The sequence below is a fragment of the Ictidomys tridecemlineatus genome, chromosome 4 (genome assembly GCF_052094955.1).
Source record: "Ictidomys tridecemlineatus isolate mIctTri1 chromosome 4, mIctTri1.hap1, whole genome shotgun sequence".
Lineage (NCBI taxonomy): Eukaryota > Metazoa > Chordata > Mammalia > Rodentia > Sciuridae > Ictidomys > Ictidomys tridecemlineatus.
In genome coordinates, this window is record NC_135480.1 from 55,334,996 (window position 1) to 55,360,512 (window position 25,517).

At 35.2% G+C, this 25,517-nt stretch overlaps 1 protein-coding gene across 1 annotated transcript in view; it reads right to left on the bottom strand.

The window, feature by feature from the left end:
- Positions 1 to 364: 364 nt before the first annotated feature.
- Positions 365 to 25,517, bottom strand: part of Nlrp14 (NLR family pyrin domain containing 14) — a 30,315-nt gene continuing 5,162 nt past the window's right edge. The window contains exons 4-11 of the mRNA XM_040284833.2: positions 22,479 to 22,649; positions 19,164 to 19,331; positions 11,029 to 11,199; positions 10,390 to 10,560; positions 8,556 to 8,726; positions 6,476 to 6,646; positions 1,178 to 1,348; positions 365 to 553 (exon numbers count right to left, since the gene is read on the bottom strand). Coding sequence (XP_040140767.1) covers positions 418 to 553; positions 1,178 to 1,348; positions 6,476 to 6,646; positions 8,556 to 8,726; positions 10,390 to 10,560; positions 11,029 to 11,199; positions 19,164 to 19,331; positions 22,479 to 22,649 — 1,330 coding nt within the window. The 3' untranslated portion in view covers positions 365 to 417. The remainder of the gene's footprint in view (positions 554 to 1,177; positions 1,349 to 6,475; positions 6,647 to 8,555; positions 8,727 to 10,389; positions 10,561 to 11,028; positions 11,200 to 19,163; positions 19,332 to 22,478; positions 22,650 to 25,517) is intronic.

Below are 25,517 nucleotides of genomic sequence, written 5' to 3' on the forward strand. Positions count from 1 at the left end.
GTAGCTCCCCTATGCTACAGGCATAGCTTTTAAGAGAACTGTCAACTTGTGCTTGACCCTTTTAATTCCTGAGCCCCTACCTTATAAATCCTAAGAAAGCACTTTTAAAAAAATTCTTCAGTCCCATCCTCAGGTCTTATTTCTAGGCTTCTCCTACCCGAGTTCTTAAGTTTTGAATCCAACTAAAAACATGATATTCTTTTCAGAGAGCTTTTTTTTTTTTTCGTTTCCTTTAGCCTATAAAGACTTGCGTCAAGTAGAACCAATGTTTTACAGAGAAGTGACTAATCGGTATCTAACATGTCACCTGCAATATTTCTGTGCAGAGATTATCTTATTATGCTGAGAACCAAAGTCTTTGCCATTCTGAAGTTTTATTTAATTTTTATTTTTTCAAGTAATTTCAGGGTCTTCAAATCAGGAACACCACCACCAGGACCCATCTTCTTCACCATAATCATTACAATAGGGCTTAATGACTAAATGTGGATTGCTTACTTCAACCTCTTCTAGCAGCTTCTGGGCTTCCTCATCAAATGCCTCTTTGCACAACCTGAGAAAACAAGGTGAAATCTCTTTTCCTGAATTCAATTTTCCTATAGCCTTCCACTTCCTCTGTGAAATTTCAGTAAAAGAGACAAAAAAACAAAAACCTGTCTCCTAAAATAGAGAATATGAGCATGGATAGTGAGTAGAAAAGGGAACAGAGAGATGCAGTGAAGGATACACCGTACTCAAAGTAAAATTAAATGTAGCAAGAGCCTTTTCCTATCCAAGCAAAATAGTACTACTAATGATAATGTTGAAAATAGCTTAACACATTCATTGCTTGTTATGCTAGGCCCTTTTATAAGTACTTAGCCTATACTGATTCTGTAATTTTCACAATAATCCTACATGTCAATTTTATAATTTAACCTACAGATAAGGAAACCAAAACAGTGATAAGGAGATTATCCTACATTAAACATTTAGTAAGAAGAGAGATCAGAAACCATACTCAGGTAGCCTGGCTCCAGAGTGCTCAATTCAACTCCTATGCTGTATCAAAATTCAATGTTCTAGTAGTAATCCTCCAAAGGATCCAAATCAGGTTCTTAGGCCTGTGATAAATGAGTGGTTCCCAAAATTTCTCATTACTGGAAACTCTCCTCCTGAGAAGCTACTGAAGACTTACCCTAGAATTTGTAGTTTACATTCCTGAGACTTCAAGGCTTCACATAACTTCCCAATTCCTTCACACCCTAAGGCATTCTGTGTCAGGTTCATGTTTATCAGTCTTTGGTTGCTGAGAAGAGTAGAAGAAAGATCCTGACAACAGAGAGAGGTCAAACTACAGTATTCCAACCTGTAGGGAAGAGAGACAAAAGATAAAAATGACTTTATCCCATGACAGAGAGTAAGCACATGAGGATCTGTGAGCTTTGAGTGGAATTTCAGAACTTAAAAAAAAAAAAAAGAATACTAATTCAAGGATTACAAGTACTCATATTATTACTAGATATTTATAGGCTGAGCATATACCTTCCCTTATTATGAATTACAAGCCTATAAATATAGTCCAAAGAATAACTATGCAAGTATATATACTACCTTCTGCACCTGATGTTTCACCAACCAACTAATTTGAATATAATTTTCACCTTATGTTTACCTTGCCATTGAACAGTTGTGTGCAAGGTAAACATAAGGTTTACCTTATGTTTACATAAGCACATATGCAGGTGCTGATCATATAAAAAAATTAAGTTGCTACCCACAAGGGATTCATGTTAATTCACACTAATTATAACACAGCATTCATAAATATTACATAAAACACACCTTAGGGTGAAAAGTATTATAAAACAAAAGGTTTTCAAGAATTCATCAGGAAATTTAATCAATTTAAATTTTTCAATCCCCAATAATGGTTCCAAAAATATAAAAAGAAAAACAACCAGAAAGTGAAAGATGCAAATCTAATATTATAATGGAGATTTAATATATTTTCATGGTCATTAAGTTATCTGAAAGGAAAAAAATCCTTCTGAGGGCAATGTTTCCAGTAACCTAATCATCTGCCACTGGGTCCCATCCCTTAAAGGTTCCACACTTCAACACAATCACACTAGGGCCAGCCTGCCAGCGTATGCATCTTTGAGGAACACATTCAACTAATATGCAAAACCACAGGATTCTGCAACCAGCAACTCTACATACTCTTTTCAAGTGCACAGTAGAACATATACAAAAACTAACTATACATTAACCCATGAAGCAAATGCCAACAGATCTCAAAAGATTAAAATCACATACAGTATTTTCTCAGACCACAATGCTAGTGGTTAATGTTCAAAAATTAAGAAATATAGGCTCAGTGGTAGTGTTTGCCTATATTTAGTGAGGTACTGGGTTCAATCCTCAGCACCACATTTAAAAAAAATAAAAATATATTTTAAAATAACCCATGTCTTTTTTTAAATATTTATTTTTAGTTTTTTTAGGTGGACATAATAAGTTTATTTTTATTCTTATGTGGTGTTGAAGATCGAATCCAGTGCTCCACGCATGCCAGGCAAGGGCGCTACCACTTGAGCCACATCCCCAGCCCAACCCATATGTCTTAAAGAAAAATATAAGGGACTTCTAAAAATATTTTAGATTAAAAACAAAACATTGCATATAATATCAATACTTACAGAATAAAGTATGCCAGTTATGAAGGTAATAAAAAGAAAAACATAAGGTTATATGATCTAAATAAGCATCCAATTCAAGAAGTTAGGAAAAACGGCAAAACCCAAAATAAAACCAATGAAAGTACAAGAAATAAGATTATATAATTAATGAAATATAAAGTATATATACAGTAGAACAGAGAAATCAGTGTTGTTCTTTGAAAAAAAAAATGAAATGTGAAGCTGCTCAAATTACCAATATCAGGATTGAGAAGAGAGATCACTATTGGTGATTTAGACATTCAACAGATAGTAAAATATTATTGGAAACTTGCCAATAAGTTCTACAATTTGGATTAAATAGATAAAATCAATAAGAAAACATATCAAAGAGTACTCAATAAAAAACCTAACCATATTTTAAAAATATAATCTAGATTTAAAACAATCTGCAATGGAAACTCTATATAGTTTCACCAGAAAGTTTTACAAAATTCAAGTAATTCCAGTCTTACTACATTCCTCCCAGGAATCTGAAAAGGAAGCAATATTCCCAAACTCAATTTATAAAATTACTGCAACTTAGATACAAAAGCTTAATGAGGACTGCATAAGAAATAATTACGTAATCTCCATTATGAACAAAGATGTGTAAATACTTATATTGACAAAATAAGTGTCCCTCCCTCTCATACACACACACACACACACACACACACACACACACACACACACACACGAAAGAGATATCATGACTGAGTTGCTTTTAGCCCAGGTTGATATAATAAATGTAAACAGGTTTGGCAAATTTCTTAAGTTAGACACCTACTCAGAATTTTAAAATATAAAAAACTTTTCACAAGCTAGGTATAGAAAGGAATTTTTAAAATTGATAAGTGGGTGATTTACTGAAATTTTGTTTTGGATATGAGGAACAACAGAAGGAAGCCCACTCTCCCTGGACATATTAATATTATATCACATATTAACAGTTATTAAGGTCATAAAAATAAAAACATAAGGTCTGAAAAGGAAAATAACATTATTCCCAAATGGTCTGACTGTATACCTAGAAAATCCAAAATAATCTAAAACAAAATCAACAAGAGAATGTGACAGTCCACATATATGAAATCAACATACAGAACCAACTGTGTATCTATGAAACACAATGAAAAAAATAGCAATTAACTATTTTTGATGGCATTAGTTTTAGAATAAGTAAACAAAGTATACATCCACCTTGGGAAAATTACTAAGCTTTATGGGTAGACTTAAACTGAGAAATACAGTTCATTTTGGCATATCAAGAGATTCACTCATTGATAGATTCAATGCAATTCCAGTTAACAGGTAGGTGTGGCAGGTGCTTGTGCATGATAATTGATAATCTGATATTTGAAAATTAACTTGGAAATGCAAAGAAGAGTCAAAATTATTTTGAAGATTATCATCAGAAATATTTTTGGAAGACTTGGTCTAGTAGACATCAGGATTTATTATAGAGCTATTCTAAGACAGTGCACTATTGGACCTGGGGAATTACAAACAGACTAAAGGGAAAGAAGAGAAAATCCAGTGGCAGATCCATCCACCAACAAAAATAAAACAAGTAACAATGGTGTCCCTGCCAAGAAGTAAGGAGAGAAAAAACTTCAATGAATTTTTGCTGGAGAAAATGAGTATCTATATAGGAAATGTATTAAAATGGACTTTTATATATCTCCAACCATATTTTAAAAGGTAATGAAAGATCCATTCGCTTCATAATTGCCTTTGCTATTTAGGAGATAGTAAATAGAATATGGAATATAAAGGGTGTGGGAGATGAGGAGTTTCTATAAATATTGTAAAGATGCTTCCTTCTCTCTATCCCAGATCCCACTGGGCTAAAGGTTTGGGTGCGGATGAGGAATAGCTGAAGAGTAAGTGAAGTTATGGCCACCAAGATGGAATTAGGGGGCAACAATAAGAACCTGAGAAGTATGAAGAGTAGGGAGAACAATTAAAGTTCTCATTCTCCCCTCCACACACAAAGTTCCAACACTACAGCCTGGCAAAATAACTATTTGGTCTGTGTAAATCCAGCAACAGCTGCACCCAGAAATCTGCCTGGGTTGTCATGTCTGTCCACAAGCTGTATAAACAGAAAATCTCCTGGGGATGCAGGAGGCACTGAGCTATTCTCCTGTGCCTGATGCTATCATTGGAAACCCCAATGTGGACCCCCATCATATGTGTATAAGTACAACAACCAGCACAGCCTCACTTCACTTGGATTTCCTGATGCCAGAACAGTCTTGGGTTAAACTATGTATGGCCAATGAATTAGCTGTAATTATCAATGTGACTGACTACCTGGCTTAACCAGTCTAATGGTGACCCAAATCAATTATAGCAATACATCCCAAATTAGAGTGTCCTGTGCTCTTTTGAGCCTTAGGTATGTGGGGAACAGTGGACCACTTAATGTCCCTTATTGGGGATATGGGTTGCTTTGGGTCCATATTTTGCCCCATTTATTGTCACTGAAGTCAGAGATTAGCAGGTCATTCTAAATTCCTTTGTGTGGATCATAACAGATGAAAGACCTATTAGTTCTTTGGGGATTTATTCAGTTGGCTGAATCCAGGACCCTAGCATTGTGATTGAAATCAATACTGTAAGTTGGCCTCTTTCTGTACTTGGAGTTTTATCATGGTCTTCATTAAATAGTATGTGGGATTAATTGAACAGATACGGTTCCAGCTTCTATTGAGTAGATTAATCAGAGTGGCTAACGGAGTAGTATACTCATGTGAAAATTCACAAGAAGCTGATACTGTATTGTATAGAAACAAGGGATGGATATTGTTACAAGACATTTTTCCATTGATCTGTCACTCTCCCACATGTTTTGCAAACAAGAACACAAGTTTCTGATAACAACTCTACCCAGGCCATTTCTCAGGGCTGTATTTTCATGGAGAAACCTAAATAATCAAGTAACATCTCTCTCCAGGACGAAGAGCAGGCTTATTCTCACTTGCTCTACAGTGGCATGTTCAGGTATCCATCTGAGCCCTCCATGACAGTCCAGTAAAGCCTGGGGGAAAAGGGAACTGACATTGATACTCTTTCTAATGAAGTCCTTTTTTCTGAAAGAAATATTGTGTTTTCTTCCAGCATCCATGAAATAAGCATGCTAAGTTATTAGGTTGTAAATAGGATAAAATTCTAGAATATCAGCATTATTATAAAAGGTATGGAAACACTGGAACAGCAACACTTTCTTGTAAGAGTCAAGGAAGATTTCTCTGGGAGATACTGAATTCCTAAAGGCTGAAACGTATTGTGTCTTGGTTTCCCACATGGAGAATCCAATTCCTGACCTAGAGGTCAATAACTTACGTTGTACAGATGAAAATGAACTAGCCAATATCAGTTCAAGATTTAAGTAAAAAACTAAACACAAGATTGAACATAAGTAGTACATAGGATCAGCGTTTATTAGATTGCAAGCTCCTTGTGTTTTATAGATAGAAGATGATTAGTAAAGTATTTGATTTAAAAAGAAAAATTAACTCACGAACAAATGGAATACCTGAAGGATGAACGGAGAAGCCCAAACAGGTACCATTTACTTACTATGTATCTTTTATACCAAAGAACATGTAATACACATTGACCCATATATTTGAAATTCAGATTCTTATTTCTCAGAGTAATTACCTTCTAGTCCTCATTGTTTTTTCATTCTCTCCACACATGAAACTACTATCTATACTAGCCATCAAACAGGTATCATTTTCCTAATGATACAACTACAAACTCACCCAAGCTTCTGAATGTTACTATTTGGATGTCTTAAAGCATCACATAGAATTTTCATCCCATCATCCTTCAGTTCATTATTCCCAAGGTCTAGGCTGTGCAGGTTTGGGTTGTTTAAAATAACTGAAGCCAGATCCAAACAACATGCATCAGTGAGAACACAACCCATTAATCTGCAAGAAATAGAAAAGAGAAGTGAACCCTTCAGTTGTCAGGCTTAGTTAACTTTGTCCTAGTAGAGCTTCCCAGATATTTGAACCTCTTCTCACTCTGTCTACAACCCAGAACGCACATGGGAAGGTCTAATGTTACTAGGAAACAATGCAAAAGAAACCCAGTGGGTAAAACTCTGCCCCCCCCCCCACCAACAGATTGCTACCTATAAAACTGATAAAGAAAAAGTGATTATACCCTTGATTTAAAAAAAAAAACATGGATATAAGCTTTTCCAAGAAACACAGATAAATTATTTCCATTTTTAATAGATTTTTGAAATTCAAAAAAGAAAAAGCTTTCCAGGAATCTACCTCAAGGCTTCATCTTCAAATAAGAAAGCATATGAAAAGCTGTTTCTTGCAGGTCCTCTGCATGACCTCAAGCTTTCCCTCCTCATACTTTGTCCCCACAGTATTCTCTAACTTTACACATGCATTTTTCTCCAAATACAACAGCAATTGTTATTCCCTTTTACTCTCTCCCTCCTTTCCTTTGCCTAGGATATCCCTACATGACAAAATCCTCTTCATCTTTTGAGCCTAAAGAACTTCTGTGTCCACTGTGAGGTCCTTCTCCTTGCTCCCTGGGTCCTTCTACCAATGTATGGTATACATTATGACTGGATTTATATTTATTTTCGTGTAAATCAACACTTTATGTTAATTGAGAATGAGTATCACTTTCAATGGCCTTTAGGTCAATGGCCTCAGCAACTAGCTCTTATTTATGTTAACATTGGTTGAAAGAAAGGGCATGGCTTGCTTAGATGCTATAACTAAGCAAAAAAAAAAAAATTGTGTTTACAGCAATACCCAGGAGAGAAGGTGGGCTGACCCTGAGTGTACAGATCACTTAGAAATTTAATCTCTTTAATGAAATGAAGGTATTGGATTTGCAATGATTTCCATTAAGTAAAACTTTATCTCCCAATTAAATAATCAAGGAAATTTCAGAGAATCACATAATAATCCATATCATACATTTTCCTGAAGAAAGTAAAGGTGGCTCAATCACCTTGGTGTTTACAATGTCACAATAAACTTAAACCAATTTGGAAGTGTGGTTATCATGAGTCAGCCCACTCAAGACAACTACTTCTAAGTACTCCAAGGATCTTGAGTTTACAGTTCCAAAAATCAATTCTGGGTTCATGCGCTTAATGAATTATCCAAGCTACTAGTCCCAGTGGAGGCCCTTGAGGAAAAGTGAGCCAAGATTATTAAGTGACTCATCCACCCTGCTGCACTCTAGCTACAATATTTATACATTGAAATATTAAATATCATGCAGTCATTAAGATGATTTTAATATATATTTAAATGTGTTTCTGAAATAATATCAAGTGAACAGAAACCCTAAAGTCATGTCTATACAATAATGTATACACAAAGGCCATACATATGTATGTGTACTTGCTCACAGACCAAGAGGGGCCATAGGATTAAAAATGTTGGATGTGAAATGGGGCTATAGCATTTAAAAAAAAATATAACCCTTGCAGTTTCTTTGTAAAAAATAATAAACCTGAGTTTAAATATAAAGAAAAACAAGAGTACAATTTCAGCTTCGTGGCTATAAATGGAAGAGACACAGATTCACAGCCAAGGAAAGAGAAAAGTGACTCCCTATTTAGCCTGATGCTGCTGGGTCTTACCTGAGGGAAGCTGATATAGTGACTGATTAAAAAACAAATCTGATGGACAGACTTCTTCAGCTTGTCTCAGGCAGAATGACAGAAAATCAGCTCTATACACTTTTCCCTGATACCCAGATCTCAGCCTTCCTCACCTCGCCCCCCAAATCTCCTCTACCCTTAAGACAGCCTGTAACTGAAACTACCCAACAGTAAAGTCCCAGAAAACCCACTCCAAATCCTGAAGATTACAGCTTGGCTGCCGGAAGACATCACACAGAAGCTTTACTCCATCATCTTGAAGATAGTTTGAACCCAGGTCCAGATGCTTGAGGCTCTTATTGTGCACAAGAGAAGTTGAGAGATATTCACTGCTCAGTGAAGTGAAATGGCAGCACCTCAGCCTGGAGGAAGGACAATGTAAGGAAAGATGGAAACATTCTTCTACTGTCCAGAGATTTTTATATCTGAAAAATTTTAGGTTATAATCACTTGCCAACACCCAGTCTCAAATCAGACACTCTTGACTAGCAGCCTGTCTCACATGGGACATTTATGTCTGCATGAAATTGTATTAAAGACTGGATTCATGTTCTTCAGTTTTTCTTACTCTAAAACCAACGTTAACCTTTTTATATTGAATACAGTACTATTGCAGAATAGAGAAGCAGGCAGATGGCATATAATAGGAGTAATCATAATAAAATAAGCATTCTTCATACGTAATAAAAGTGGCAATTTCGATCAATAAGAACAAGACATCGTGCCATAAATTATTTTTGTACAATAGATCTGATAAGTATAAATCTTAAGATAAAATTGGGAATAATTTAACATGTAAATGTTAAATTGGAATAAACTTTGCAGAATTTAACATGCAAATGTTAAAAACAAAACCATTAAGAACACAAGATAATAACTTAAGTGGATTTTTTTTAAGAAAGGTATTTCCAATTTTGATAAAACCTCTAGAAGTCATGAGGCAGAATCTGAAAATAACCATAGAGAAAGCTGGAAATACAGCAACATGCTAGGAAAATTATTTGCAATATGTAATAAGTATATGTGATATTAATAACCATAATATATATAACATATCAGAAAACATGCATAAGAAAAGTAAACCTATGAAGAAGCAATTCCTAGAGAATAAAGAGCCTAAAACATTTGAAAATATGTTCAACATCAAATTACACATTATTTTTCAACTTTCTAATACTGATCAGAAAGATTGTGAATACCTAGTGGGGCATTAAAATGAAGGTCCCTAGACTACTGCTGGGAATATAAACAACCTATCTGGAACATTTGACCTCCCCAAAAAAGAAAACAAAAATCCAAACTTTGGCTTATCAATTGTTTGTCTAGAAAATTATCTAGAAAAAATTAACAGAATAAGCACATTGTGATTCAGCCATACAATGGAATGCTATTATTTCTGTTTAAGGAGTGTGTAATGTGTTTGTGCAAGAAACAGAAAATACCTATATAAAAAGTTCATTCTAAGCCCAAATGACAAAGTTGCATAGTTGGTAAACTTTAGTTCTGAATTCATCATGTTCTTGTGAGATGTTAGACAAGATACATTATCTAAGCCTCACATTCCTGACCTGTATGAGATACCTAGATCGAATGTGGTCAGTTTGACACCATCAGGTACCCTTGCACAGCTTAAATAAACTCAGCACAGTGTCAAGAATAGAGTAGGGATACAATACATGGCAGTTATTAGCATCATCATCATCATTAAGGGGTAACAGCTAGGAAAACAAGAGTCAGAATTTGTTCCTAATGTCTCCATCTTAGCTTGGTGCTACTGTAACAGAACACCTGGGGAAATTTATAGATAACAGTTCTGGAAGTTGGATGTCCAAAATTGAGGGGATATGTCTAATATCTCTCATGACCTAATCACATTTGAAAGATACCACCACCTCAACACTGCTGCATTAGAAATTAAATTTCTGATACATGAATTGTGGAAGACACATTTGAACAATATCATCATTTTAAATATACTTTACAATGCATATTATATTGGAAGGATGAAAACTAGTAGACACTTACACAAGGCTCTGTAGAGTACACTGTGGGTCTTTCAAGGCATCACTTACAAGCTTTACTCCATCATCTCCCAAAACATTGTCTGCCAGGCATAAATGTGTCAGTGTCTTATTGCTGAGGAGAGCCAATGAAAGATCCTCACAACCAACTTCTGTGAGGCCACAACTTTCTAAGCTGAAGGATAAACAGATGGGAAAGTATCCTTCAATTTCCACAGTCCATGTCTCTTCTCCTTCACAAGAAAATTAGCAGGTGCTTATAAATTTGATTCTTTACTATGGGATTAACCTCAACAAATCTACTTAAATTGTGAATGTCATTGTAGCCATGTACAGGATAGAGTGAAACACAGGAAGAGGAGAAGACTAGAAAAGGAAGGAAAATAAGCTTGATCAGAAAGAAAATTATCTAAAAAGTCATGTAGAAGAGGAAGAGAGGGCTGCTGGTATAGTTCAGTGGTATATCACATGCTTTGCATACACAAAGTCATGGATTCAATCCCCAGACACACACAGAAAAAGAGAAGTACCGAAACAGGAGGTACTTTCAGAATTCACCTAGGACTGACAAACCAGCCTGTTAATATTAAGACTCAGGCTTTTCCCTATTTAAACCATAATGAAGTTATAAAAATAGACTCACGACAGTCTCTCTAGGCAACATTTTGGATGTCGTAAGGCCTCACATAACAACTTCACGCCATCATCCAACAGATTATTGGCCGACAGATTCAGAAATATCAGGCTCTGGCTTTTGATGAGAGCCTTCGATATATTTAGACAACAAACTGCAGTTAATTCACAGAATTCCAACCTGGAAAACAAAATCAAAAAAAACAGAAATGATGCATCCTACAGAAGAATGACAATCACCACTCACACCCAGCCAGAGGGTAAAGATTTGTCAGTTTGGGGGGAACCTTGACTGAAATTTCAGCTTCCCTTCATAGAATCAGTTATTTAAGTATAAGACTGTGACAGAGTTAAGGAGGGAAGAAAGTCTATCTCTCCCATCCCCAATTCCCCATGAAAATGTGTATGAAAACATTTTTAAAATCTTTAATGGAAATACATTTTTTAAATCTGAGAGGTATTTCCCTAACTACAACTCTGAAGAAGATGGATCAAAGGATAACTGTCCCCTCCAACACTGATCTGTGGAATAACAGAGGCAGACAGAAGTCAGGAGGGATCTCCCATGAGCTTGCTTACCTCATGGGAATCAACCCATGCTTTCTGAGGAACTTGGTCCTTAAAAGTGAAACCAAGAAGTAAAAATCAGAAATAAAATTGTTTCTAAAAGAGGAAATGAAGTAGACAAAGTACACATAGAATCCTTCTAAATAATCTTAAAAGAGATTTCTATTTGAAAATAATTTGTGCTCCATACACTGGGAGTGATATCAACAATCTGTGAGAAGAGTCAGGCAGCACAGAGTTCTTGGCAGCTGGAGCTGCTCCAGGTATTCTATTTAATAAAGGGCTTAACAATTTGAGGCACTCAGGAATCCGTTCTCTCCATCAAAATCAGGGTACACAGAGGCAGGAACAGGAAAAAGCTCCCCTTCTGCAGCCCAGAATTAGATACAATGGGTGACCTAGAGTATGACCAAAGGCTGAAAATCTTAATTTTCCCTGAAAAATAAAATGTTCTGGGTTGAATTATGTTCCTCCAAAAGTCATATGTTGAGATGCTAACTCCTAATGTGGAAGTATTTGGAGGTGGGTCCTTTAAGGAAGTTCTTATTTACTTAAATGAAGTGAAAAGAGTAGGGTCCTAATGTAATAGGACATACTTATAAGAAGGGAAAGGGATACAAAGAGTGGGCAAGTACACATAATAAAGGCCATGTGGGGACACAGCAAGAAGGCAAAAGGTGAGAGACCTCACCAGAAAAGAACCCTGTCTGCTCTTGATCTTTCAGCCTCCATAATATTGAGAAGTAAGTTTAAGATACTCAGTTCATGGCCTTTTGGTATGGCAGCCTGAGCAGACTGGACACTGTATTAGCAGCCACAAAGGTAGTTGGGGGAAAAAAGGGGACTCTTGTCATTCTGTTTGTACAGAACTCTTCTAGACGGGAAGAGTCAATATTATGAGGACCTGTGGATAAAATATTAAATTCTTACAGAAAGATATTCACTAAGGGGCAAGTGTATGAAAAAGAGAAAACTAGGGGACATGAGAAAATGTGTGGAAGGATTTGTTTTCATTTTTAAATGTATAGGAAGATAAAGACTCTGAAACAAGTAACACAACACTAGGGAAGTGAGATTGAGAGAAAGGGAGCAGGCTGAGGATGAAAGAATCCAACAAAATCAAAAAGAAAACGGCAATCTGAGTTAGATGTAAAAAAAAAATACTAAATTAAAATTAATGAAAATAAGTTTGAGAAACTCCCAAGAAAAAAGTAGGGGAAACCAAACATTAAACTGACTAAAAATTACATAGGAAAAAATATCTATGATCAATGACCATTAGGTGCTTTTGAAAAACAGCATGAAAAAGAGAGGAAAAGAACTGAAGCCATTTAAAAAATTCAATTTAAAGAAATCCTTGCTGAATAAAAAGATTGCCCTGTACCAAAAGATATTTTATGCAAAAGAAATAAAAATATATCCTATCATCATCAATGACAAGACAAAATACTACAATCTGCAGAGACAGGGAGAGAGACTAAAAAAAAAAAAGCCTGACTCCCAAATTTGTAAAGTGTTGATAGACCTTTTGTTTATTTATATGTGGTGCTGAGAATTGAACCCCAGAGCCTCACACACGCCAGGCAAGTGTGCTACTGCTGAGCCACAGCCCCGCCCACCAGGCTATTCTTATACTACTCTTTAAAACACTGAATGTTAGAAACTAATATAGCAAAGTAAAAGTTCGGTGAACAGGGTGGAGATCTAGGACCCTGGTAAGCTGTCATACATCTATGAAGGCATAAATCAAACTCTACCACTCACATACATTTCAATAAATCATTAGTTTACAATCTCGCCAAGAATGTAATTAATAAAAATTAAGCTTTTTTTTTTTTTTTTTTTTTTTTAACAATGGAAAAGGAGTTTAAGAAAACAAAACAACCTGGTAATATACATTGACAAAAATTTTGTATGTGGAAATTAAGTCTGAATAATTATATTCATGTTGTCATAAAAAAATTCAGAAAAGTATCCAAAGTGTCCAAAAGTATAAAATATGTACCCTGTAATCCCAGATTAAATTAACATACTTGAACTGTATGATAGAGGTATGCTAAATGTATTACTTTATATAAAAGTATTTTAATGTCAAAATCCTTTTGAATTGGATAACTCAGGCAATTTGGAGGGGATCTAAAGAATAATGACCACCAATTAAATAAAAAAGTGAGTATTTACAAATTTCTGGACACAAATGTATATAAAACAAAAATGAAGTAAAATATCTCTCCTTTAGGAAGAAAAAATAGAAAGCTGGAAATAACAATTGAAAATGTTTTTAACCATAAATATTAAATGCTTAACTATAATATATGCATTTTAAATGATTACTTAAATCATTTTCACATTAGAAGTTTGAGTTTCTTGAGATTTCCATTTTTCTTAGTGCTAACTAATGAAATTTCATCTATGGAACCTCCTAACTCCTGATGAATCTCAGCTTCATAAAATGTTCTTTATTTTGCAGCTGCAAAGAAAAGCAGGTACTTTATAAGTCAGAAACTATTTTATAAAAGTGAATGTTTTGCTGTTTGCAGTGGCGTACACCTGTAATCTCAGCAGCTCGGGAGGCTGAGACAGGAGGATTCTGAGTTCAAAGCCAGCCTCAGCAAAATGGAGGTGCTAAACAAGTACAGAAAAAAACAACTAAATAAAAAATACAAAATAGGACTGGGGATGTAGCTCAGTGGTCAAGTGTCCCCAAGTTCAATTCCCACACCGTACCCTCAAAAAAAGAATGAATTTTTTTTTTTTTTATAACTAAGGCACTCAATTACTTGGGATTTTAGAAATCATTGCTATGTCTTGTGAAAACAACCCTTAACTACTAAGTTTTGACTGTCATATGAAATAATATGTAACTCTTAACATTCAAATTAATATTTCTGAATTCTGAAATACTAAAAAATATTGAAAATATTTTGTCAAATTTAAAAAAGATCACTGGAACCCTCACATGCATAGAAGTAATAGTAGAAAAAAACTGATGATTTGAATAAGGTTGTCCTCTCTAAACTGATATTACAGCTTAATCCCTTTGGGGGGTCTTAAGAGGACAGAAATTTGAAATTTAATCTGTATTTTTAGAAATGGGACTGTTAGGTGGTGATAAGGAAAGTCATCAGGGTAGATGAATACAAGTGATTGAATACTGGTGGCTTTATACAAAGACTAAGAGACCAGAGGATATACGCATCTCGTCTCTTGCCATGTTACGTCTTGCACCACCTCAGAATTCTGCCAGCAAGGAAGCCATTGGCAGATTCAACCCCTTAATCTTGCATCTCCAGAACCATGAGCCAAAATAAACCTCTTTAAAATACCAGTCTGGGGTATTGTGTTACTACCAACAGAAATCAGACTAAGACACTGTTTCCTGTTTTTTTCTAGAGTTAGGAGGAAATGTGTCATTTATATTAAGATATAACATTAGTTACCAGTAATTCTATCAAGAAAGAAACTGCTGAGGGATTATGGCTCCAAACTGACACCTAAATATAAGCCAACAAAACAGATTATTTTATCTTACATTTAGTTTCTTCTGGAGAGCTTACCCAATTATTTTTTCTTTTTTCTGTACTGGGGATTGAATTCAGGAACAATCAACCACTGAGCCACATCCTCAACCCTATTTTATATTTTATTTTAGGGACAGGGTCTCACTGAGTTGCTTAGTGCCTCACTTTTTTTTTTTTTTTTTTTTTTTTTTTTTGCTGAGGCTGGCTTTGAACTTTCGACCCTCCTGTCTCAGCCTCCTGAGCTGCTGGGATTACAGGCCATGTGCCACCACACCCAGCCCAACTATTTCTCAATAGTAGCAATAAACTAAGGCTCATGGCTAGAAATTCCTAAAGCCCCTTAAAAATACACAAATTATAATTTTTTTTATTGGCCTTATTGATTCTTGTCTATGGCTCTGACCAGATGTCACTGGGTATAGATCCACAAAGTGGCTCTACAAACAGTTGACTCAGAGCAAGGGACCCATGTTCTACCTGGAATAAGTTCTTGGTTTGAGAGTTGGTCAGGGTAGAATTTTATCAGATGCAAGATGTGGCTTTCCTTATGAGTTAATCCTCAGTGGAATAAGTTCTCCTGTGCTGCTAGCAGATTAAGATCAGAAAACTGCCATCAGAGAAAGCAGCTATTCCTCAGTAATGAGGAACTGTAACTCTGAAGATGAGCACTGTAGACACTTGGGAGAGCTGTTTGAACATTATTTTTCTCTTCTGAAAATGTCTGCTATGTATTTCCAGGTTGCTCAAGAATTTTCCAATTTTTTTTTGTTTGGTTGTGAGGTTACTTTTATGACATCATTAGAAATTCAGGGATGACAGGAGAGTGTTGTTACTGAAGCAACATGCAGAAGCTGTCTTTCTCTGAGAATCAGCATGAATGTACCACAGGTGACAGAGGAATTGTGTTCCTAAGAGAAGGTACCTTTTTAACAGGATAGGCCTCATGGGCCTACTCTAAATCAAGGGAAAAAAATCATTAGATAAATTAATTTTCTGAAATTTGAAATGTAAAAGATGGCTGGCTGTATAGCCTTCTGATTTACCACAGTGAAAACAAAAAATACAAACATGGTATTTTTAGATCACATAAGGCCATATACTGTATTTAACAGTGAAAATTAAATTTCTTAAATCTCTTATGCTTACATTAATTACATTGATATTTAAAAGCATGTATGTGGGAATATGATTAGAGTTAAGTTAGCAGCATATTTATAAATTGTAATCAGTTAATATTGCAATTATAAACTATCTGGGTCAAGTTTTGAGGTGTCATTGTTTTGATATAATCTTAGATATCAAAGGTGGTAGTTATATTATCTTTAATGTTAAATACAGAAACAGTTTCTAAACTTTGTAACCAATTTTGGAACCTTGGAGTTATAATATTTTAAAAATAAGTTAGCAATTTATGTGTATCAAAGTTTTCTAGAAAAATTTAAGACAGAAAATTACTTTCTTACCACACAATTTATTTTCTTTTTTTTTTTTTTGAGAGAGAGAGAGAGAAAGAATTTTTTTTAATATTTATTTTTTTAGTTTTCGGTGGACACAACATCTTTATTTTTTTTATGTAGTGCTGGAGATTAAACCCAGCACCCTGCGCATGCCAGGTTAGTGTGCTACTGCTTGAGCCACATCCCCAGTCCCACAACTTACTTTCTTAACACCCATTTTCTTCATACTATTCAAATTAAAATAGCAAATATATATATATATATATATATATATATATATTTCCTTATATTCCATGTTATTTCTGTTTTAAAAGTTAGGATTTAAAATTTTAAGTGATATTTCATTTAAGCCTAATTGATATAATTAGTATGTATACACAGTATACATACCATAATCAAGTTCACAAAAGTGAGTGAATACCAGAAAAATTTTTGTAATGGAGGAGAGAGGACTGATAGTTTTCAACTCTCTGCATACTGAATAATGTGCCCAGGTAGCAGAACTTCTGGTTCCAAAGCGTGTACCCTCTCCAAAGGCTATTCATATTTATGATGACTCATTATGTGCTTCGTGATTGTAAATAATTATAATAAACCAGAAGGACTCCTTGCTCCTGTAGAAGCAAAAATTTCTATTGATCCATATATTATTTACCTGTTATCCAATATTTTACTCTAGTTATTGCAGCACTGTTGTGGATATTTGCCTTTCTCAGGTATGTTTCTTTTATTCAATTATTGTAATTGCTTCCCTTATATTAGTCTTCTAATTAGAAGTATTTTAAGATGTGTTTTGTCTTTATACCATTTGACACTCGTGTCTGGTGGAACCAAGAACTGCTCCCTCATATTGTTTGTGACTCCCAGTCTAAGAAGGGATTCTGGACACAATTAGGAATCATTGGCATACTTCTAATGTATTTAGTTTTCAGTTTTCCCCCTATGTTTCCCAGCATATTTTAATAACTAACCTATTATTGGGCCCACAATGTGGAAAAAGTTATGAAGACATGAAGAACAGACCTTTCTCCCTTTTTTCTTGAAACTTTAGTAAATATTATAGTGAAACATTTCTGTGAAAATTAGTGATTATGTTTACCTTTTTAGTAAGTTCAGGTACAAAGGCTGAAATGAATCCCTCAGCAATTTAAAGTTTTCTAGAATATCTTATTTCTAAATATGCAAAGTTCTGACAATAATTGGGGATCATACTCTGCAGGGCATACTTACAAAGACCTACTAATCTATTAACACTTTATTGCCCATACCATCTGGAATTGGAGAGAATAAACCATCAAAACACAATTCTGAAGAGTTCAGTTCAGTATGATTTATGCGAAAACCAGACTAAATGAGGACATTCATACTGCCACTGGCTCTTATACCAGGATATTTAAGGCAAACAGAAAACTGGAAGTTTTCCTATATGAAATGTTAAGAGTAGGTCTGGGAGACCATCAATTACTCTCTAGTGGCCACCCACAATGAAAAAACATTCAGTCCTTCCACAATGTAATGTTACGTTATTGCAAATTACGTTATTGCAAAAGCATCTAATCACTGGTATAAGAAGCCCTAATAGTTAACCCCCAGAGATGATTCCCCACTTGAAAGCCTGCTAACTTGGTCTTCATCAAGGTTGCAAAAGTAAATGAATGTCAGCAGAAGACTTTATTCAAACCTCAATTGAAAGGGCTCTTTCATATCTTGGTGATCTGTCTCATGCCAAGATTTTTTTGACTTAGATACATAGCTCCCACTGTAAGAAATATCTTTCCTACCATTTAACAGGTTTTATGCTACTAATACGCTTTATTTTTAGACATGGGAACCAGTTACATACTTCTTACTTGATTACAGACCAGAAGAGCAGGTTACAGAAATTATTCATAATGTCCTAAAACTACTTCACAGCTGTTAAAACTTTTGCCCCAACCTGGCCTGATGACAACTGCATTCAACCCATGTTTAAGAATTATCCAAGAACTCTCCAGACATGCTATAGGTTAATTTCATCTTGCAGAAACCAGTAAGATTTTTTTTTAATTCCCATTGGTCATAGAATCCAAGAAAGACTCACTTCAGATATCAATTATCTCTCCAACACCTTTCTTTCCACAATGGTGGCATACCTGGCCCTTCATGCATCAAGACTCAGTCTTGGCCAACTGAATTGAGTCTAGGGATTACAAAAACTTCTAAGATAAAACCTACTATAATGATTTTTTGTTTTGTCAGAAACTGATTTATTTGACCTTCACTGGAAAATAATATATTTCTTAAAATCTGTCACAGATTTTAATCATCAGAACAAGTATGATTGCTAATGCTCTCACATTCTTAAAGAAAAATCAGCAGAGGGCTGACACTAAGATAAATATCTGATAACAAGCAAGCACCTTTACAGTTGCCACACTGTTCTTTCTCAACCTCTGGTCTTGTTACTGAGTTGCAGTTATAAATGAGGGGGATTCATTACCAAAACTCAAGTAAAACTGAGCCTGCTCCAGCACTGCACCCTGTCATCATTAATACATTGTTTGGCTGTCTGTTTGGACAGATCAAAATCTCAATAATAATATAAAAAACTCAATACTTACCTCAAATTCTGTAGTTTACAGTCTGGGTGTTTCAAGGCTTCACATAATGACTTTATTCCATTATTCTCTATTTTACTCCCTTTCAGGTCGAGATGCATCAGATTCTGGTTGTGAGTCAACAAACTAGATATACCCCGACAGTCATCAGGGAAGGTGACAGATCTCAACCTTCAGAAGAAAAAATATGCAGAAGGGATTACAAAATCATCTCTATCTCTGGTTACAGCACCCCTCTCTATTCATATTCAACTCTTGGATACTACCATAAGTATTATCTTACTTTCATCTTTTATCTGACTGGGTTTCTCATATTTTAGGTCAGGTAATTAATCTGAGTTTCAGAGTATTGTTTAGAAAAGCAACTGTGTTACAGCTTTGATTTCCATTTATATCCTGACACCACCAACCTTTTTGACCTTAAAGGAAAAAAGGTGATAACATCAGGAAAAGCAGAGAGTAGCTTCTGAAGACTTAATCTCAGGAATGACTACCAAAATCATCAGCACTGTTCCAAATACTGCAACTATAACATGAAATAACAATATTAAAATCTTTAAGTAATCAAAATGAGTGCATAGCTAATATCAACTGTGTGGTACACATCATTAGCAAAACACATTGTTACAAAATATGCCTTGTAATCTTACAGATGTTTTTAGGTGTACAGAGGCAATTTGAAGCAAAAATATAAATTTTCCAATATTCTTTCCTACTTTCCATCTGCTAACTCAGTCAATATGTCTGATTCTTCTGTAGTACCTTTGCTGGCCCCAAATTCCCAGTCTGTTCACACTTAACTGTTTGAAACCTCCTCTTGTGATACCACCTCCCCTCCCCTCTGATCACTATCCTTTCTCCGATCATCTCTGCCCCCAATCATCAAGAAAATAAATATTTTTTTTTTACCCACTTGTCACACTAACCATCCTCATCTAATAAAAGTGCCTAAAGCATTCTGTAAATATAAATCAGAAGCATTCTCACTTGTTAAAGTAAAGGAACTACCACTAAGGCTGCAAAGACAGAATGGTCACCAGAGTGTCATCCCTCTCAGAGACCCTTGCATTCTAAAAGAGGAATCCATTTAACCAACAAGGCGGCATTGGTTTTTAAGATTTGGACTGGTGACATTCAATGAAGGGATAATGTTGGCCAGAGGTTTAGAAATGAGTGAAAAGGACTTCCAAAAACCCTTTAATCATAGCATAAACCCTCTTTCCTCAACTCCTTAATCTACAAGACCAATGAACTCTAGTTACTTGAAATCTATTACCAGAACTCACTAAAAAACACAGATTCTGAGGAAAATGTTTAATGAAGCCTCTTTCCCCTTGAAAGAGCATTCAGGGTTGATAGCAACAAGGATCCATCATTTGTTCAGCATTCAATACATACTTCTAAGCACCCAATGGACCTTGGGCATATGAGACAGGCACTAAAATATAGAGGGAAATAAAATCAGTTCCAGGTTCTAGCAGAATGCAAGGGACATGCAAACACATTTTTAAAAATGGGAGCATGAGAGCCAAATTAACAAAATTTAAAAGATTGATAGCAGCAAATGTTGGCAAATATAAAGAGCAGTGAGAACTTCCATATATTGCTCTTGGGACTACAAAATGGCACAATCACTTTGGAGAACTGTCCATTTCTTAAGATATACATCTATTAATTGGCAATTCCATTCCCAAGTATTCACCAAAGATGAAAACTTATGTCACAAGAAATCAAAGAATATTCAAAGCAGTCTTACTCAAAACAACTAAAAAATTAGGAAAATCCCAGGGTTCCATTTACAAGAGAATGAATAAAGAAACTGTAGTATAGTCATATAATGAAATGCTAGTCAGTAATAAGACTAAAATATGTAAGAAAGACATTTTTCAAATATTTGTTAAGAAAATAGGATGGACACAATAAACATATACTGTATTAGTTAAACTAAAGGATTTATAAGAAAAGACAAAGCTGCCCCATGATGGCAGGTATTAGAATATGTTTGCCTCTGGGACTGGATGACATGAAAGGACTGAACAGGAAGGGCTACAAGGGAATTTCCTGACATGAAGAAAATGCTTTATCTTGTTTTGGGTATTGGTGACAATATGTTATATTGTCACAGTTTTTATATCTGGGTATTTTATTGAATGTAAATAATTCAATAGAAAACCAATTTCAGGCCAGGTGCGGTGGCACATGCTTGTAATCCCAGCAGCTTGGGAGGCTGAGATAAGAGGATTGCAAGTCCAAAGCCAACTTCAGCAAAAAAGCAAGGCGCTAAGCAACTCAGTGAGACCCTGTCTCTAAATAAAATACAAAATAGGGCTGAGGATATGGCTCAGTGGTCGAGTGCCCCCGAGTTCAATCCCCAGCGCCAAGAAAAAAAAAAAAAAAAGAAACAATTTCAGAAGAAAAGATAGAAAATTCTAGAGCTTGTCTTTGAAAGTGCTTTGCTGATTTGCCTAGAATGTCTGTGGGTTTTTTTTTTTAAAGATGTGTGTACTTGGGCTGAGGTTGTGGCTCAGTGGTAGAATGCTTGCCTAGCACATGTGAGGCCCTCAGCACCACATAAAAGTAAATAAAAGTATTGTGTACAACTAAAAAAATATTTTTTAAAAGGATTAAAAAAAAAAAAAGGTGTGCACATTTAAGGGCTGGGGCTGTAGCTCAGTGGTAGAGAGCCTGCCTTGCACATGTGAGGCACTGGGTTCAATCCTCAACACCACATAAAAAAATAAAGACATTGTGTCCATCGACAACTAAAAACAACAGATGTGTACATTTAATACTTTATTTTTTAATGTGGTGCTGCCGAGGATCAAACCCAGTGTCTCAAACATGTCAGGCAAGCACTCTTCCACTGAGCTACAGTCCCAACTTCCCCATGTCTCTGTGTTCTTTACCTAGAAAATTCCTAGTCAAGCCTCAAAAATCTCATGTGAACAATTATCACACCCTGTAGAATCTTTCCCAAAACAAGTTAGTTATGCTCCCATATCCTCAAAAGTTTCTGCTGTTCGTGTTCTTAACAGTATTTTGACAAAGGATTTTAAAGTACCATTATGATGAACACATTTTGATCAGTGTGTCATTAGTCAATTTGTTGTTTTGCAAACATCAATGATAGGACTTACAGAAACCAAGATAGCTATGAGATCACTAGGAGATAGAATTTTATCATATCACCATCTGTCATTAACAAAAATGTTATTATGTGTTACATGACTATTTATTTATCATTAGTTTCCCCTAATAAAAGTGGAAGATAAGAAGAAAGATCAGTAACACCATCAAATTTTCTTATGCCAGACTTACAGTAGTTTTTGTAGTTTACAATTTGGGTGCCTCAGTTCTTGACAGAAAGTCTTCATTGCTAATTCATCAAGGTTACTATGATACAGTTCCAATTCTCTGAAGTTTTCATTTGTGTGAAACACAGAACAGAGATTTTTCCAGCAACGGATAATACGATCACTGTCCCTTTGCCTATATATGAGTGGAAAGAAGAAAAAGATGTGTGAATCTATTTCAGCTCGGTCAATTCTCAGAAGATGATATTAGTATAAAAGTAAAAGTGCTTTGGAAACTGGAGGAGCATTCAGTGCAGCTGTTCCATGGGCATGGTCCAGCAGTAAATCTTCTCTTTACTTGGCATCTTTCTAGAAGCTTTGTTTTCTTAATAGCTTCCCCATCTCTTATCTACTCCCTAAATACACAAAAAATTAAAACTATAGAGAGATTTCTCTTTGGAGGGAGAGACCTGGGAAGAACAAGAGATCAAATATCTGAAGAGTCAATGTCATGAAGGGAAATAAAAAAAAAAAAGCAAATGACCACAAAGAGTAAAGTTAGGATTAGTAGGTAGCAATTTAGTGTGGTGTGATACGTTATATATTAAGAACCAAAAAAAAAAAATTAAGAACCAAAGGCTTTGAGCCTTATCATTTAACTAATCATAATACTTTAGATACATGACATCAATTCTATAAGCTCCAAGATTTCTTCATTTATAAAATGGAAATGTCTTCTCTCTTTATAAGGTTGTGAAGACTCAATAGTCAAGATAAGTGGGAACTCAGAAGCACCCGCAAACATTAAAATGCTGAATGAGTTAATTATCAGTTATATTACCAAAGACTCTAAGATGAATAAAGGGTGGTAAAGGAATAAATCAGAAGTATCCTGGTGACTATAATAAGCATAAGCTCTAGAACACAGAACAACTCAACTCTTCCACTCACTAACTGAAAAATTTACTAATCAAGTGAGCTTCAGCTTATTCATCTTGGCAAATAAAGTTGAGAATCTCTTAGGATAACTGTGAAAGTTCAGCAAAGCAACCTATAGAAAATGTTCAGCAAGTGTCCCAGATTTTAAGGGCTTCCTAACAATTGTTAGCTATCATTTACATTGAAATATTTAGTAAATAAATTATATATAAAGTATTTACTATAAATATTTGTTGCTTTGTTCATAATAGTTACTAAATAAATTGATTCTGATACTTTAAATTGGAATGAATGGTACTACAGAGTAATGGTCTACCACTTAAGGTCAAATTTGTGAAAACTTAATAAAACATTCAAATATTTCCTATGAACAAATGCTATAGACAAAATGGTGAATGAGACAAGTTTACAATATAGTTATCTTGTAGAATAGACTGAAGTCACCTACAATGACCCTTTTAAAACTTGAGTTCTCAGATCCTTTAAAAAATTTTTAGCAACAAGGCCAACTCTAGCATTAGCAACTCTGCAACATAAGTGAGGGAAGCTAGCATGAGGCCTGACAATCTAGTGGCCAGACTTCCAAACATTTATTGTAAAGTATAAAAGACATTCTTAGGCCTGGGTTCAGTCACATCTTCTTGAAATGGAACAAGGAAGTCAGACCTAAGAAAACTGACTTAAGAAAATTACTTGAACTCCTTAAAAGTAAAGGTCAGAGCATTCCAGCCCCCAATTCCTATTATCACGGTTCAGAGGAAAAGGAAATATATGTTCTTAAGAGATGGCTGCTTCTGTAATTGTGTATAGGTCCAATGGAACAGCTGGAAAAAAGTTGGAAAATTACAGTCTCAGGGGACTCAGATGTGTGACCTCATTCAAGTTATGCCTTTGTGGTGTCTTCTTTTTTTTTTCCCCGTAAGTAAAATGAGAGTGAGCATCTACTTCATGGGATTGTTGTAGAAAATAAATCAAAGGTCTTAGAAGACTGTCAGGTATACAGTAAATACTCAGCAAGTGTTTGTCTTATTTGATGTTCTTGAATCGAGAACTTATTTTCTAGGGCTAGGGATGTGGCTCAAGCAGTAGCCTGCTGGCCTGGCATACGCAGGGTGCTAGGTTCAATCCTCAGCATCACATACAAATAAAGATGTGTCCACCAAAAACTAAAAAATAAATATTAAAAATATTAAAAATCTCTCTATCTCTCTTAAAAACAAAAGAACTTATTTTCTAGGTAAACCTCTGAATCTCAGCTTTGAAACCTTAAATAGATATTTATGTATGAGATGTATAATTTTCTTGCTATCAGCATTAAGCTGGATAACATGTTGAGTATCTGGTTCATTATGAGACCAAGTAAGCTCTCAATTTTAATTAAATTTGGAACTGAATTCTATAGTTCAATTTGTCCCCCAGATTTAGATGGGTAGGTGAGAAAAGTAAACTTGAGGATGGGAATAGGGCCAAATAATATACATAAAATGCTGAAGGTGAATTATTCTTTTAAAAAATATTTATCCAGGGCTAGGGTTGTAGCTCAGCAGTAGAGTGCTCGCCTAGCATGTGTGAGGCCCTGGGTTCGATCCTCAGCACCACATAGTAATAAATAAAGGTATTATGTCCAACTACAACTAAAAAGAGTAAATATTAAAAAAACAAAAACCACATTTATCCAGCACCTATTATTTCTTACTAACCTCTGATAGTCTTTACATAGGCATTAAAGGGCTGAGATCTTTCATAAAGCATGTGCACACACACTAAAGGTCTACCTTTAGACAATGGGAAGGTGAGCTAGGTCAGTAGAGTACAGGGGTACACAGTACAGGTAGATGACCTTTGTGTATCAGCTTCAGCAAGTAGTTTCTGGCCCCTTATTTTTCTGGAAGGGATTGTTTTTAAAAATGAATATACTTCCTACAATAGATGCAAGTTTGCATGACACCATATCCTTCCTTCAGAACGGAAGCATTCATTTCCCCAAGTTGCTGGGAATGCTGACAGCTGAGAGTTGTCATCCCTGTGCCTTTTCTAGAAGTTTGCCTTCAAACCAGAAAAGCCAGCTCAAGCAAGTTTTTGCTTATTTCTTATAGCAGTCAAGACTGGTCAATAGGGGTTTAAA